Raw genomic sequence first — 17,710 nt, forward strand, 5'->3', positions numbered from 1 at the left:
TGTGTGTGTGTGTGTATTCATATATAACAGTAGATGTAGATATAGATATTTGCTTCTATTCTTTTAATGTTTCCATAACTCTCAAATCCCTGAGTGTTTTATGTCTTGACCAAAGCGATGCTTGGATTCTCCAATTCATGCCTTCTTATTTCATCATTATTCCACTCCTGCAGCAGATTGGTTTCAAGAAATTGCAGAGGGCTTTGCTGGCAGAGTAACTTGCTATACCTCAGTACTTTGTCGGTATCTCTCTTGGCCATTCAACTCAAGTGGTCCCTAGACCCTTATCCTCTGTTGGGCCACTGTACCATTCTCGATTCTTTGTTTTCATCTTTTTGTTGAGAGACCAAACCGAGAGCTTAGCTTTAATTAGTGTTCTAAGCATCTGGCTTTATATTATTCTTTTGTGTATATCAAAATAAAAATTTTGCTATGGAAGTTTTGCTTAAGAAGTCTGCATCCTGTTTATAGATCCCTTTACTGGTTCCCCTAACCCCCAGTGGGAGGAAGGGGGGGTGGTGCTTTTTTTTTCTATCACGGAAGTGTTTGATTTTTTAAATAGTTATACATGTTGATTTTAAGCCACTTATGAGAATCAGATAAAGGCAGTGCTCCCCAGTTGTTATTTTCCAAGTGTTTTCATATCATTGCTGTATTTATTTTTAGAAACACAGCATTGGAATAATGAATATGCTCGTTTAGAGATAAAGAAACTGAGGTAGAAAAGTTAAATGTTTATCAAAATGAAGGGCATGTTCCCTTGTGAACAGTGGAAATGTCCACATCAGGTCAGGCTATTAATTTCATGGTTTAAAGGAATTTCTCAAACAGTCAGAGGGAGCCAAGTGGGTCAGGGCACGGAGCCTGAGGGTCAGAGAGACCAGAGGCTTAATTATGGCTCTATGTGAAGTGGAGCAACTTAGTTAATCATTCGGAACCTGTTTTCTAGGCTGTAAAGCGAGGTAGGGCTCAAAAATATACATAGATGTGCATTTTGCTCAACTATGGCTTGATGTTTAATTTATCATAACTTTGTGAAGTTCTCTGCTGCATGGGGAAATAAGCCTGCACTCTTGCGTGGGGAACAGTTAGCCTTACATTGACGAGATAGGGGAGAGGATTAACAGCCGATAAACCAGAAGAGGGACAGACTGTTCATTTTATTGAAACTCCTATGAAAACAGATGAAGTCATTCAAGATTAAAAAAAGAAAAGAAGGCTCGCTGCCTTTCAAAAGGAGCCGAGAATTGTCAAAACAGAGCAAAGTGCGAGATCATTCCAAATTAGTATTGAACTGGATGTGTTTAAATTAGCTTCGTGCCAGCCTGCTGCCTAGCAACCACAGTATTTGTCCTTGCCACCCCGTGGGGAGCCACAGGGCATCTAGTGCAAGGGAGGACCACAAAGGCTGCTTCGCCCGATGCAGCAGCGGCGGTAAGGGAAACACGTGTTTCTCCAAAACGTCAAGGAATCCCTTTCAGTGCTGGCTTAATCTGGTTTCGAAAATACAGCCGATATTTCTCAAAGTGCGGGCCAATAACTGTATGCATCAGAGCCACCCGGACAAAACTGGGGCGGGATTGTCAGGGAGAAGACTGAGGGACGTGTTCCTTCCAGAGGGCAGCCTTAGTAAAGCATCCTCCGGGCACTTACTGTCAAGGTTAAGAGGCCAGAAGCCATTGCAGAGAGACAGCAAGGGTGGGGATATGCTGGCTCTGTCTCTTCCCACCTGTATGACGCCGAACACCTGCTTAATCTTTCCCTAAAAGTCGCCTCATCATTACAAGGTGGCTGCTGCTGTAGCATCTGCTTATAATTACTGCAAGTAAAGAAACGTCTTGGAAGTGTATCTGGCACGAAGAAAGTAGTCAATAAACGTTAGCTGCTATTACCTACCGTGGTCAAGACTTTTGGCCAGCAGAATTCTCTGAGGTCATTTCTCAGTCTTAACCCAGCTTTCTGGTGACCCCTTTCTTTTTATTTGCTGTCTCCAGGCTTGGGTATTCATGTTCTACCACCATCACGTGGTACTTGTAACTGGGATTTCTCTTCTTCCTACCCTATAAGTACAGGCTTCCCTTTATTTATATCCTTAAAAGCAAGCAAGCTATGGCAGTTTTCACAGCTAGTGATGCAGGAAAAATTCTCAGGTTAAAAAAAAGAAAAAAGTTTCTTCCCAGGCTTCCTCTTCTTTCTTCTCTTTTCTTTTCTCTACTTTAGATCCATGCCGTTGAGAAAAACATAGCGAGTCATTTACGTTACCCAGATAAATGCTCTGTCCTGAGACGTGCAACACAAAAAGTACGGCAGATACCTGGGATCTACGGTAAAAGACACTGTACTTGACTTCTCTTTGGAGCAGTTCTTAGGAGAAAGGAGAAGCTGCGGGTGGAAGTTACAAGTGGAGGAATAACCCCAGGCTGCAAGTAGTTGAAAGGTAGGAACAAAGTTAACGGGAAGAAATTTCACCCCAGGGGAAATAACAAGACACAGTCAGATTTTGTGGCCAACCTGTTCTCCACCGAAGTTGACATTCTCAGAGAACTACAGAAATAAAGGGGGTCAACCTGGCCATTTGAAGTCGCGGTACAGAAGTTCAGGAGAGCAATGACAAAACTAAAGACATCTAAGACCCCCAGAATAGCCTTAGAAGTCTCCAGTGTTGTACTCGTCTTCTTTTTAGGCTGCCTTCTCCCTGGAAAGTGGTTAAACCTGACACCTTGGCTGCATCCAGAGATTGGGGGTGGGGCTTCTGAATCATCCTGAGATTTAGGACTTAAGCTCATGGGGCCCACCCCGAAGGCATACCAGATAATAAAACAAGCAGGTGGGAAGAGGCAAGGGCATTAGCAGGCTGGCCACCAAATCCAAGGTCTCAAAGCCTCGGGGAGCAGACACCCAGAGCAGAGGCCTAAGAATCCCTGATTCATGTGAGAGCAAGTGTTTCACAGCCTAAAACAGACTGCTGGAAACCTGGAAATAGACAAATACCCAATGCACCCAGAAAGAGGTAAAAAGATCATGACATGAGTAGTCCCTAAAGTCGTGGAGATGTTTATTAATCCACAGTAGTTTTATTACAAGTGATTACGAATGGACTGTATCAGATGAACTTAACTGGCTTCTATGACAGGCAGACAAGCCCAGTGGTTGGACTCATAAAGTGAAATGCATAAGGGATTTTGATCATTCCATATGACATTTTCATTACCAAAGTCAAATTATAATAATAAAAAAAGAATCTGATATGGTCTTTAAGGCGACTTGCAACTCTCAGAATAAGGTTGGATTTGAACGTTTAGAGACAATTTTACAAGAGACACTTGGGTGGCTTCCAATTCTGACAGCATTTTAAGATGTATTTCCACTAATTTTTTCACAAAATATTTTTTCACCACAAAAATACCCTTGTAACACAATATAGAACATATAAACTGAGATCCAATTTCCTCTCTTCCCCTTACAATCCCAAACTTGTGACATAACCAATGTTATGAGTTTATTCTACATTTTTCATACTTTTTTAAAGCTTATATAAATAAGCCATATTTATGTATATACTTACAGGTTTTATACCTTCAAGATATCATATTATATATTCTGCAACTTACTTTTTTCTCTTAACAACATACCATGGGCATCCAAGCTAATATATTTATTTATTTATTTATTGTTTATTTGTTTATTTATTTATTGTTTATTTGTTTTTGAGAGACAGAGAGAGAGAGAGAGAGGGGGGGGGAGGGCCAGAGAGGGAGGGAGACACAGAATCCGAAGCAGGCTCCAGGCTCTGAGCTGTCAGCACAGAGCCTGAGGCAGGGCTTGAACTAACAAACCGCGAGATCAAACCTGAGCTGAAGTCGGATGCTTAACCGACTGGACCACCCAGGTGCTCCCAAATTACGTACATATAAATGTATTAGCTTGGGAGAACCTGGGTGACTCAGTCGGTTAAGCATCCGACTTCAGCTCAGGTCATGATCTCACGGTTCGTGGGTTCGAGCCCTGTGACGGGCTCTGTGCTGACAGCTCAGATCCTGGAGCCTGCTTCAGAGTCTGTGACTTCCTCTCTCTCTCTGCCCCTCCCTCACTAGCTCTCTCTCTCTCTCAAAAATAAAACATTAAAAAAAATTAAAAATAAAATAAATACATCTAATTTTTATTGGTTACATATTATTTTAAAATGCAGATGTGCCAAAATTTATTCAACCCCACTCTTACCAACTGATATTACAATTTGGTCAGTGCAACAATACTTAACCTTGTAATTATACTTTTATGCTCCAGTGTTTTTTTATAACACACATGTTACATATGTATATGCACTACTTAAAAGGTACATTAGAATTACATCTGGGGGCCTGGGTGGCTCAGTCAGTAAGCTTACTTGACGCTTGGTTTCAGCCCAGGTCATGATCTCATGGTTTGAGTCTGAGCCCCACATGGGGCTCTGTGCTGGCAGTGACGAATTATTTGGGATTCTCTCTCTCTCCTGTCTTTCTGCCCCTCCCTCACTCATGCTCTTTCTCTCTCTCAAAATAAATAAATAAACTTTACAAAAAAGAATTACAGAATTACATCTCAAAGGTTACAGATATGTGAGTATTATAAACACTGTATGATAATGTTTATTTCCGATATTCCCACTGTCACTAAATATTACTCATCTTAAAATTTTTCTTCATTCAAGTATCATACATCATATTTGTTTTAATTTACATTTTCATGACTGTAAGTGAAGCTGGCAACTTTTTGTGCCCCTTTCTTTGAACTGTGTGCTCCTGTCTTTTGCTTATATTTCCTTGTGTTATTATCTTCGTATTAATTTGTAAGAGTTTGAAAATCAGGAATGTGTGCATGTGTTGCAAAAGATATAAAGAGTTGCAAATAATTGCTCTGATTAAATATTTTCTTTTGACTTCATTTATGGTACCACTAATCATATAGAAATGAAAATTTTTTATTTGCTTAAATCTGTTTCCCCTAAATTTCCACTTAAAATGTTTTCCTGTAGTTTCAATATTTTTGTTTTTAAAATTTAAATAGTTTTTATCCACTTGGAGTTAATTTTTATGTTAATGTGAGCTGGAGTCCTAACTTTATTCTCATCCAGAATGAATAACCAAGTGGTATTCATGAAATTGTCTAACCTGAGCGATATTTGAGAATTTGAAGTGCCATAATTTGTCAGTTGGTATGTAACCGTATTTACTTGGATATATTTCTAGATACCCTATTTCATTTCATGGATTTATTTTTTTATTCCAGAATGGAATAAAGTGGAAAAAGATGGAGAGCGTCACAATGTTTTTAAGCTAGCATTTTCTTTAATACCAAAGTGAGGGAAGAGAACTAGAGCTAATTTCACTCATGAATATAAAAGCAAAAACATGAAATAAAATATTCGCAATTTGAATGGAGTATTAAGGCAATAATACAATTTGAATAAGAAAGTTTACACCAGAAATACAAATATGGATCCTGCGGATCACAGAGCTAAATTCCAGGGGTAAGAGAGCATCAGAGATACTAAAGGCCTATCCCTAAAACCAAAAGTAAGACAGGATGGGGGCTTCTGGGGGGCTCAGAGGTTAAATCTATGACTCTTGATGTCAGTTCAAGTCATGATCTCACCGTTGTGAGATCGAGCCCTGCTTTGGGCTCTGCACTGACCACGGAGCCTGCTTAAGATTCCCCTTCTCCCTCTTCCTCTGCACCTGCACCGAATGCATTCTTTCTCTCTCTCAAAAAAAAAAAAAAAAAAAAAGAAAGAAAAAAAGAAAAAATATAGGATGCCCAACATGAGCATTATTATTCAATCCTTGATTTCAGGGATATCAGATAATAAAATGAGGCAAGAATTAAAAAAAAAAAACCTATACAGTTATTAGGAACTAGGACGATTTTAATTGTTTGCAGATGATATGACTACACACTTAAACATCAAATAAGAATGATAAATGGTGTCTTTCTATGTGCAAAAAAATAAAATAAAGTAAAAACGAATGAAAACAAAAATTAACATTACAAAGAACTATTAGGATAAGGAAGATTAGTGAGGTAGCCATATATCTTCAAAAGCCACAGTTTTTTATTTTTTTTAATTTTTTTACATTGATTTATTTTTGAGAAACAGAGTGAGACAAAGCGCGAGCCGGGAAGGGGCAGAGAGAGAAGGAGACAGAATCTGAAGCAGGCTCCAGGCTCTGAGCAAGAGGTCAGCACAGAGCCTGACGAGGGGCTCGAACCCACAAACTGTGAGATCATGACCTGAGCCGACATCCCATGCTCAACCGACTGAGCCACCCAGGTGCCCCAACAGTTTTTTTTTATTTTATTTTTTTAATATCAGCAATGTAAAGCAAAAAAAGGAACTGGATTTAACAAATTCTCACATTTTCAACAAAGCTATAAACTTCTTGGAAATAAATTTAACAACAAGCTGAAGATTTTTACCCAAAAGTGCAATATTTTAGGGAAGAACATTCAAGAAGAATTGGTTGACTATTCCTGGTAAGGAATTCAGGATCATAAATGTTTCAAATCCTACCTAAGTTACACATATTTACATATTTACTGAAGAATGTTACTAGACCTTGTCTCAGTGATTCTGATTTTCTGGTGTAGAAAATGATTTGCCAACTCTTTTTTAAAGTGTGATGTCCTACCAGATAGTAAGACTTCCTCTAAGGGGGTGCCTGGGTGGCTCAGTCGGTTAAGCGTCCGACTTCGGCTCAGGTCATGATCTCAGGGTCCGTGAGTTCGAGCCCTGCGTCGGGCTCTGTGCCGACAGCTCAGAGCCTGGAGCCTGCTTCAGATTCTGTGTCTCCCTCTCTCTCTGCCCCTCCCTAGCTCATGCTCACACACTCTGTCTCTGTCAAAAATAAATAAACTTAAAAAAAAAAGACTTCCTCTAAGGTGATTGTAAAAAAAATATTATGGTACTGATGTCACATATATTATTTTTATCAGTCAATGTGAAAATAGCATACTCAGATATCATGATGTTATCTGAACCTGCACTTTTTCCTTTTTTTTTTTAACTCCTTAGAAGGTAGTGTAATTTAATGTAATCTTTGGGAAATAAATATGGAATTGGAAAAAAACTCATAAATAAATCTATGGCAAAGGATTTGGACTGAATAGTATAACATAAAATGTGCATGATTAATACAGATTGATATAATATGTATGCTAATAAAGCTAGCTTATATTCGTACACATATGTTTGAGAGCTGAGAAAAGGTTTTGTTATTAAACTAAATCCTAATTGGGGATACACCATTTTCTGTCAGGATTCTGTTTGGCCTGTGCTGAATTTTCTCACTGCATTTTCCGTAAAGGAAGGACTAGCTTCATTTATTCATTCAACAAGTATCTTTTAAGTAGCTGCCCTAAAGCATCCCTTAGTCTGCTTAGAAGAAGGAGCAAGGTTGTAGGCCTCTCTTATCAGAATGCAAACAAGTGCTATACCAAAAGGTTTTCATCATAGCCACAGGGTTTTACCATTAACTATTTCCATAGTTAGTACTTGAAAAAAAATGTATCTCTTAACATAGAAACTCTGTTATCCAAAATTCTCACATACGGTGGCCTTTCCCACAAGTCAGTCTAGGTAAGCAAAATAAAATTATCCTCTGTTAAGAACACACAAATATTTCTCAATGTGACGATTTTAAGGGAAGTAAAAACAAAAGAAAAAAAAAGCCCCAAACTTGAAGAGTCACCACACAATGAAACATAATTAACAGGAGAATGGAAAGAATCTAGACATGAGGAGGGCTGGAAAGGAACAGCTCATCATCGCATCTGGAATTCTCTACTGAAAAGGAGAGGAAGACAATAATAAAAGGGAGCTGTGTGGAGCACCCCCCAGGAGAAAACAGAGTTTATAAAGTAAAGGATGGGAAGCATCGCATTTACCTCTTTCACCAGCAAATTTTCTGCTTTGTGTTCTGCGTCTTCGGGTACCGTTGAGTACAGTGTGCGGATATCCCAAGACACGGTGGCCGTCTGGGGAGGACAATGAAAAGAAATGAAGTAAGCTCTCCAACCTGGAAGCACTGAGTAGACCACCCTACCGAAAACCCAATAGAAAAGTGCTTTAGATCTTAGCATCGGACAGTAAAAGAAGACAGAGAAATTTACATCTCTAGGAGACAGAAGCCAAACCTCCCTGAGATTGCCTCTGCCAGCATCCTTACAAGTACTGGTTTATCACAGAGGCTCATCGCGTAAAGCTCTTTCACTTCCCTGCAGGGAACAAAAGTTGGGGCATCTGTATATTTTGCCTAGCTTATTTCTATTGTATCTTTTGTTGTTGTGAATCCCGAGATACAGTTGAAGTGAAAGAGAAACCTTACAAAAGCATCATTATTTTAATCCTATTGTAAATAGTTTCTCGAGGTTCCACAAGGTAAATTTAACCCTTTTTAGAAGCTCTGAGTGTGTGTGTGTGTGTGTGTGTGTGTGTGTGTAGCCACCATTTTAGGGGTGAGAAGAAAGAAAGGATGTTCAGTAAACCTGGATCTTGAGGAAAAAGACTCATGTTTTTGGTGTCTTTATTTTTGTTAAAATAAACAAAATGTTTTCAACTTCGATGCTCAACAAACGACTTTGCAGTAAACGAACAGACATAAAATGTAATAAGACGTCCAAAACAGGATTTCATAGATTGTTTCCTCTTTATAAGACATATGGTCCTCAGCTCCATCAAGCTGGGGGAAGCATGAGACACCCTAAAAACGGTGACTTTCCATCACCAGCCACCAGCTTTCTTTAGTCTGCACTCCGTGGCTTTCCAGAGGCGTTGGGGTGACCAGTCTGTTCACATCCATGGCACCAAACAGCTGGGGTCTTTCCTTTTGTATATCCCCAAATCCACAAATGATTCATCAGAGTTTCTAAAGCACAACCTAAAGTTCCTTTGAATTGTTCTAGATGAAGGGCATTTTCCCTAGACTCATTAATGAAACAGATGAGATTCCCAAGACCCCTCCTTAGTTTTGGAGAAGACGGGTAGGAAAGGGGTCCAGGGAACGGGGTCCTCCGAGAGCACAGCTTCTGTGACAAGCTCTACCACCAAGGGCAGCATCATACCTGTTCTTCTAGTCCCAGACTCATATTTTCTTCAAATCCTCCTTTTTCTTCGCTCTTAATATAAGCTCCATGAGGGCAAGAGCTTTGATCTCTTTTGTTCACTGCCCTAACCTCAGTGTCCGGTGGGGCATTTAAATACTTGTTTGTCGAAAGTGTTGAGTGTGTGTGAATCGGGATGTGTGGGTTCTGTGCATATGTGTGTGCGTGTCTGCGTGAGCGTGTGTGATTAGGTGTAGTGCACGAGCGTGTCTGTGCGTGTGCGTGAGGATGATGGATGATGGTGTGCTGTGTTTGTGTGTGCATACATAGTGTCAGTGCGCGTGTGGTGTGTGTGTGTGTGCGGCATGTGACCACATGCATGTCGGTGCACAGGTATGCTGTGTGAGTGTGTGTGTGTGTGTGTGTGTGTGTGTGCCTTCACGTGCATAGTTTGGACGCTGCGAAAGAGGAAGAGTGTCATGTGAACCTGACAAAATCAGAGGATAAAAAATTATGAGGAAACAAAGTTCTAGATACATCCTAGGACAAAATTCAATGCTCATCCTAAAATGCAGTGTAGACGGAGCTCTCCTGATCCATGCATCTGCCCCAGGATGTCACTGCGGTTGTGTGAACAGGGTGTAGAAGTTCTCTGAGGCCATGGCTACCAATCAAGCCAACGGTAGGTACACCCACGTGAAGTACGATAGGGCCGATTTAGGACTTAGTATTAGTTAGATTTTACATTTTTGATTCCTTTTGGATTCCCACTTTCAAGTTGCTTCTTATATGTTGTGCACTCTGTTAGAAGATAAACAGTACATAAACTCTATTGGAAGTCTGGAGTAAAAGATTAAAATCCATACCTAAGTTGAGTTTTTGAGATCATTGCGGGATTTCAATTATCTGGGTGTAACTTGTTTCCTGTTTGGGTAGATAATTCTCAGATACACAGTGTCACCTGCTTGGTGTTTACAGGGAACATTATATATTACAATCTACTGGCAAGATCAGGATTTTTTTTCTCTAATTAAAAAAATTTTATATTTCAGTCATTATTTTAGAATACATTTTTTATACAAAAAAGCAAAATATTATTCCTATTTCTCATTATCCCATGCAGTCTCTTATTGGTTTCTTGCTTTTTAAAAAAGTAGTAACAGCTGCTCTAAAATATCCCAAGTCTGATGGAAAGCAGAGTAGCACGGCTCAAATGTAAATTTCTTAGGAAGTTATACCCAGTGCCCCACTAAGATCACTGCTTTCTGGTATAATACAGTCAGGATACTGAACTGGCTTAAGAAATTTTTTGTTTTCTTTAATGGTAAATTTCTGGATATGGACTCAGGATTCAAGTAATAATGGTCACATAGCTACTTGTAGTAAAAATAGAGTCCCGATACATAATACATACGTAATGTATGAGATTGGAAATTCACTCAAGTTGGGATTTATAAGAACTTTATAATCATGTGTATAATCACGTGTACCATGGCTATGAGTGATTCCTGATGACCTCCAGTTATGAAATCATGTTCTTTTTTTTTTTAACGTTTATTTATTTTTGAGAGAGAAAGACACAGAGTGCCAGTGGGGGAGGGCCAGAGAGAGAGAGAGAGGGAGACACAGAATCCAAAACAGGCTCCAGGCTCTGAGCTATCAGCACAGAGCCCGACGCGGGGCTCAAACCCACAAACGGTGAGATCAAATCTGAGCCGAAGTCGGATGCTTAACCGATTGAGCCATCCAGGCACCCCTCGTGTTGATTCTTAATAAGACAACTGGGGCTGAATCACCCTCACGTAACCATGTGTTAAATCTAAAACATTATTTTACAACTTGCATGGACTTACTGTACATCTAATCCCTTGCACAGAATACACAAGGTATAAGAAAAGAAATGCATATATAATGAACGCCTGAGACATGCTATTGATCTCAGCTATCTTTTGTTGTGATACTGGAACATGTGGCTGAAAAAGCAGAGAGCCTCCACAAAGTATCAACTTTCAGAACCGTGGCACTTCTGCTGATGTCTTATTTCTTTAATGTGTCTCCACTGAAGCAAAAATAAATTCATCAAATAAAAAGCGAAGTATGCAGTCATATTTGTTAAGGGGATTAATATGGTTACAAAGAATTTCTTTTCTGAGAATTAGATGCTTTCAGACCACTACAAATTGCCTTGGCCACGGCAGACTTCCTGTTCTCTTTTACAAACCTTCTGGTTGACAATTAGTAGAGCTCACTTGCATGAAACGGATCTGAGACAGCGCTGGAACTGAGCCACAGTCCTCTTTTGGTGGCAGAGTTTTATAAGGGGCCTACTGTCCAGAGATTAGGCATTTGGAAACATGAACTGTCATTTTATTTATGAAACGAGGCATGCAGGCTTGTGTTTATAATTTCAGGTCCATGCTATTCAGACATCTTCGACGACAGCCCTGTCACTTTCTGGTTCCTTCCACTCCTTAGTGGGCAGTCTCTGTGGCTTTGTCACAGCCACCATTCTGCTGGCTAAAATGACCACAGAAGACTTCATTCTAAGCACATCACGGCCATTTCGCAATTGGCCAAAAGCCACTGGTCAAAGTCTAAAAAAAAAAAAAAAATGAGGCTGCTCTTCCTATCCTGGGCCTGAGCAAAGCTTCCTGACAGTACTATAGATCCCAGCTGCTCCAAAAAGAGAGCAAAAATGATGCTGTTTATAGTAATTAATCAGTCTGCGCTTGAGAATTCGACACGTCTTACAGTAACATTTCCCAATACCTTCCAAGCTAAGCACGTGTTTAAAAATGATCTTCACCTAAATTTCTCACATTAAGACACCGATACGGCCTTATATTCTAGTAGACACTTATCCTACATTAGTTGCTTGAAAAACATTTTTTATCACTTTCAGAAGAGTGTTGTCATGATTTTGTTTTATTTTTTTTTTAAGTACGTGAGAATATCACTTTAATACCTTTGTTGTGCCCCCCTACCAGTAATTCCCTCTTCGATCATTCATTTATTTTACTTTTTAAAAAACATTTTTATGTTTATTTATTTTTGAGAGAGAGAAAGAGAGAGAGCACAAGTTGGGGGAGGGCAGAGAGAGAGACACAGAATGCGGAGCAGGCTCCAGGCTCTGAGCTGTCAGCACAGAGCCCGACGTGCAGCTCGAACTCACGAACCATGACATCATGGCCTGAGCTGAAGTTGCAGGCTTAACCAATTGAGCCACCCAGGCGTCCCTCATTCATTTATTTTTTAATATGAGTTAAGGTGATGCACAATAGACATTAGTTTCAGGCGTACAACATAGAGACCGGACAAGTCTATACATTAGGCTATGGTCACCTTAGCTACCCTCTGTCACCATACTGCACTATTACAACACCACCGATCATATTCCCTATGCTGTGTCTTTTATTCCCATTACTTATTCCCTGTGCTTTAGGGGGAAGGTCCTTCTTGTTTTGCTGCAGTTAAAGTGTATGGGAAACACGCAAAAAGTGAGCAGCTCCCCATCGCTGGACAGTTGTTACCATCCAGGCAAGTCAAGCATTGAGACTTTACCTATCACAGTATTTAAGAATATAAGTAGGGAAGTGCCTGGTGGCCCAGTCGGTTGAGCGTCCGACTTCAGCTCAGGTCACGATCTCATGGTTGGTGGGTTCGAGCCCCGCGTCGGGCTCTGTGCTGACAGCTCAGAGCCTGGAGCCTGCTTCGGATTCTGTGTCTCCCTCTCATTCTGCCCCTCCCCACCTCATGCTCTCTTTCTCACTCTCCCTCTCTCAAAAAGTAAATAAACATTAAAAAGTAAAAAAAAAAAAAAAGAATATAAGTAGGGAAGTTTGGAGACCTGGTTCTAGGTTGTTTTTTTTTTTTTTTTTACCCTTGGATTAGCTAACCACTGAGCAAGTCACTTCCCTTCTTTTTCTGTGATTTATTTTCCAGGCTCCACAACGTGTCTTGCCTCCTCTCTGGAGGAAGTTAGGACGAAACATTTTACATATGCAAGAATGTGAGCACTCACAGAACACCGTGCTCCAACAACATACTTATCGTACCAGGACCTCCCCTTGGCAAGGACTCAGAGGCTGTGGTCTGAGTTCTCTTTCCAAGGAGGCACAGGGAAGAAGCCTGCTTGGTGTGAGGCCTGCAGACATGGCCCCGTGACAAGCAATGGCCTAAGACGCAAGCCAACCCGCCACACATCATTCCGTATGCTTGCTCACATTCCTTCTTCTGCTCCAGACATATTCCTGCACTAGCCTTATCGTGTGGTCTCTTCCTCCTCTCGGAAAGTCTTTTCCTTCCCTTCCCTCCCCTCCCCTCCCCTCCCCTCCCCTCCCCTCTCCTTTACTTTCCTCACTCTTTCTTAACCTCAGGCTTAGTATAGGTGCCAGCTCTGAAAATCTTCTCTAATTCATCCAGTGCACATTTTCTCGTCTCTGAACTATAAAATTTACTGTCTGTATCATATATGCAGTCCACAGCTCAACTGTAGAATATTTTAGACCCAAAAGCTCTGCTGGTGATGAATTCAGCCAATATATATGTATATATTGCTGGTCTGTAAGCAAGCCACGTCAAATCTGCTTTGGGAATAAAATAAAACAATATATGAAGTATTTTTAATTTTTTTAATTTGTTCCTTTTTTAAGTTTTTTAATTTGTTCCTTTTATTTAAAACATTGTTTCTGAGTTTATTTATTTTGGGAGAGAGAAAGCACAAGCAGGGGAGGGACAGAGAGAGAGGGAGAGAGAGAGAATCCCGAGCAGGCTCTGCATTGCCAGCACTGAGTCTGATGCAGGGCTGGAACTCACAAGTGTTGTTGGGATATAATTGACATGCCGTAAGGTTCACCCTTTTAAATGTTTATTTACTCTGAAAGAGAGAGAAGGGGCAGAAGGAGAGGGAGAAAGAGAATCCCAAGTGCCTCCACGTTCAGCATGGAGCCCTTTGTGGGGCTCTATTTCACAACTGTGAGATTACAACCAGAGCCGAAATCAAGACTCAGATGCTTAACTGACTGAGCCACCCAGGTGCCCTAAAGTCACCCTTTTAAAGTGTAGAGTTCAGTGGTTTTATATATATTCACAGGGCTGTGCGACCATCATCATGATTTGATTTTAGAGTATTTTCATTACCCCCAAAAGAAACCCCATATTTACTAGCAATTACTTCCTCTTCGTCTTTCTCCTGAGCCCTTGGCAGCTATTAACTTTCTTTCTCTCTGGATTCGCCTATTCTGGATATTTCATGCAATTGGAATCGTACCATATGTGCTCTTTTGTATTCGACTTCTTTGACTTAGCATAATGGCTTCAAGTTTCGTCCACGTTAGAGTATGAACCGGTCTTTAATTTTTTTTTAATGGCTGAGTAATACTCCGTTGTGTGGCTATACCACACTATATTTATTCATTCATCAGTTGATGGACATATATATGCATTGTTTCCCCCTTGTGGTCTTACAAATAATGGTGCTATGAATATTCATGTATAAGTCTTTACGTGTACTTTATGTGTATATGTTCCTCGTTCGATCAAGCCCAGAGAAGTCCTCACATATTCTTACTGAACCACTCTAGAATTCTTCACTACCATACCACTTTTCTAATGTCACCCATTGTGGGATTCAAGGAGTTAAAACTTCCCCGAAGCGTGCACCTTATTTTTCTAAGAAGCAGCTGGCCAAAAGCATGCTGGGTAGACAGAAATGCTAACAGCAGGTCAAAGTGCTCATGTTTGATTTCTGTCCTCACAGTTGCTCTACATGCTTGAACAAGAGCCTTTTGCAAAGCTCAGCCTCATTAGCTTATAAACGGGAGGAATATTAGAATTTAGAAATAACCTAGTTCGACAAAGACTATTACTTAGCTTTTAAATGGCAATTACAGTGTTCTGGTATGAATGCTGTGAGCCATTTAAAGCCTGCTTTTCAGGCTCAGAAGCCGAGGATTAAAAAAGAGATTGAGAGTCCTATAAAATGTTAAGCTGGGTCTCAATAAGAGAAACAAGAAGAAGAAGAAGAAAAAAAAAAAACAACACAGGACCTTTCTGCTTTTCATTTTAAAAGATTTGAAGGCCCTTCTACTTCCTGTCACCAATATGACCCATGTGGTTTGAGTACGGAAGTCCCCACACACAGTTGCTTTTTATAGTTAAAAACATATTGTGAAAAGGACAAGCCACTGGTATGTTAAGAACTCACAATTCACTGGGTCATGACAGTAAGCCAACGAGCCCTGCGGGTGGCACTGGGGAGCCCTGAGACACTAATTCGGAACGAGTGAGATGAAGAGGAGGTTTGAGGGGATCATGTAACTCTCTCGGCCCGCTGTCTCACGTGCGCAACATAGACCTCCGACTTTGAAAATGGCACTGCCCGGGGTCAAAGGCGTAACCTCCCAAGCGTCAGCAAGGCTTCTTGTTCGTATCTGCACCCTTGATGTATGCAGCTTACTTCCCAGAAGGCGGGCCATGAAGCCGGGTTGACATAGAGCAGTTTGTCCAGCATGGGCGGTATTGAAGCCCGGGTGTGATCGCGGGGCCTTCCACGGCGGGCTACTTTTCAGACCTCTGAACTTTCTCATGGAAGGTTTTCTACAGCCAGAAGTGATTCCACCGAAGCCTGTCTGTATCTGTTACTCAGCAAGATACTCATTTCTGGCTTTCTCATGTTTTGTTCTCCAATTTTTTTTTTTTTTTTGTTTAACCGGTCTCCCCTCACACTGAATCACTCCACGGTATGATTCATTGTGCCCTTGAAACTGTTCGTTAGCTCCTGTGTTCCTTCCTTCCTCCCCTTGCCTGTGTCACGAAGCCACAATTTGGTGACTAAGTGCTTCGCTTTTTGGTCTCGAGTTTCTATCACGACGTGCTTCCAAAAGAAAGGGGAGAAAAGCAAGAGTAGCCAATCCAATGAGTGAAGGAGCTCATGTTTTTGCAATGAATGCGTTAACACATGCATCTAGACTGCTTATTCTTAGTGATTCATTAGGATGCAAATAGTTCTGAAGATCACACTGAACACACTGCCTGCTCCCAGAACCCACGCACTTGACGTGCCAAGATACAGCAAAATGCCTCTACCACAGCCCCTTAACCAGGAAGAAGATGATTTTGGTTCAAGGTTCAGTAATTTTCACTGAACGCCCACGAGCCCGACACTGTTGGGTACTTGAAACACAGGTACATACTGATTTCCCATGCCTAGGAACAGAAAGCAAGTGCGTGAAGGGTTACACAGAGGAAATTAGGCTTTGTTGATGGTGGCTATGTGGCAGGCACTGTACCAGACAGAATGAGCCCCTGCAGGAGGGGACCATGACCTTAGTGCTGTTTCCTTACGGGGATATATTGTCTTGTGTCGAAGAGGAAAGTGATCATACTAATAACGATCACTTTCCTCATCATCAAGCAAAGCCAACTGCTTCAACCTCTTTCTTCTCAAATTTCGTCTCACAATGGACTTCTGGTTCCCACAGGTATTCAAAGGATTCCAGTTATGTTTGAAAATAACCTACATGCTTCTGAACGATAATTCATGAAATAAATATTCGTTTTCCACCTGCTTTGTGCCAAGGGCTACTCTAGTTGTTGGAAGTCTCCCAGTGATCAAAAAAGACATCCCCGTCCTGCTAGAGGGTACGCCCTAATGGCGAGGAACAATTGACAGAGGAGAGAAAAAAAGCAAACTGAAGTCTTTCCAGATGGTGATAAGTGCTATAAAGACAAGCAGTCAGAGGTGCCTGGGTGGCTCAGTTCATCAAGGGTCTGACTTCGGCTCGGGTCATGATCTCACGGTTCGTTGAGTTCGAGCCCCATGGCGGGCTCTGTGCTAACAGCTCAGAGCCTGGAGCCTGCTTGACTATGTGTCTCCCTCTCTCTCTCTGCCCCTCCCTCTACTTGCACCCTGTCTCTCCCTCAAAAATAAAATAAAACATTAAAAAAAAAAGGCAAGTAATCAGGATGATGTGACAGAGTGACACAGCATGGTTGGGATCATGGATAGTTCTTTGGAGAGGCAGCATCCAAACCGAAGTGAATGAAAAACAGGGACAGGTTGTGCCAAGAGCAGACTTGCCCTGACAGGGGGGATGAGCTTGGCAAGTTCAAGGAGCAGAGAAAATGCGAGGTATCCACGCAGTGACCAAGAGAAACAGGACAAGGAGATTAGGGCACAGGGGTCATCAGGCACCAGGTGACGGGGACAGTGGTGAGAAGCTGGTTTGGACTCTGAAGGCTGTGGGAAACCGCTGGAAAGTTTGAACCAGGGCTGTGGTATTCACTGTCTGATTTGTCTTTCCAAAGCTTCCTTTAAATGAGTGCATAGGAGGAAGCAGGAAGACTGGTTAAAGGCCACTTTTGGGCATCGAGGCAAAAAAGGATGTGATGGTGTGGGCCAGCAACTGAACAGGGAGAAAAACTGCAGGAATCCTGCCTTGGTGAAAAACAATCTCCTTTAAGGTGCATCAAGTAGCAGTTGAAGCCCCTGTTTCTTGAAATTTCTTCACCCTAAGAAGCCAGCATTCTTCATCAACTTTATGTTTCATCCATATTAGGGCGCACGCTCCTTAACTAGACGGATTTGGCTTTTCTTGTCAGCCTCGCTTGTCTGGGAAGTGCTGTTCTATAT

At 41.3% G+C, this 17,710-nt stretch overlaps 1 protein-coding gene across 11 annotated transcripts in view; it reads right to left on the reverse strand.

Moving 5' to 3' along the window:
- Nucleotides 1–17,710, reverse strand: part of DOCK10 (dedicator of cytokinesis 10) — a 273,034-nt gene that overhangs the window by 135,031 nt on the left and 120,293 nt on the right. For all 11 annotated transcript variants that reach the window (XM_043578002.1, XM_043578000.1, XM_043577997.1 and 8 more), the window contains exon 3: nt 7,924–8,013. In XM_043578002.1, the coding sequence (XP_043433937.1) occupies nt 7,924–8,013 (90 nt within the window). The remainder of the gene's footprint in view (nt 1–7,923; nt 8,014–17,710) is intronic.

This window comes from Prionailurus bengalensis, chromosome C1 (assembly GCF_016509475.1).
Source record: "Prionailurus bengalensis isolate Pbe53 chromosome C1, Fcat_Pben_1.1_paternal_pri, whole genome shotgun sequence".
Taxonomy (NCBI): Eukaryota; Metazoa; Chordata; class Mammalia; order Carnivora; family Felidae; genus Prionailurus; species Prionailurus bengalensis.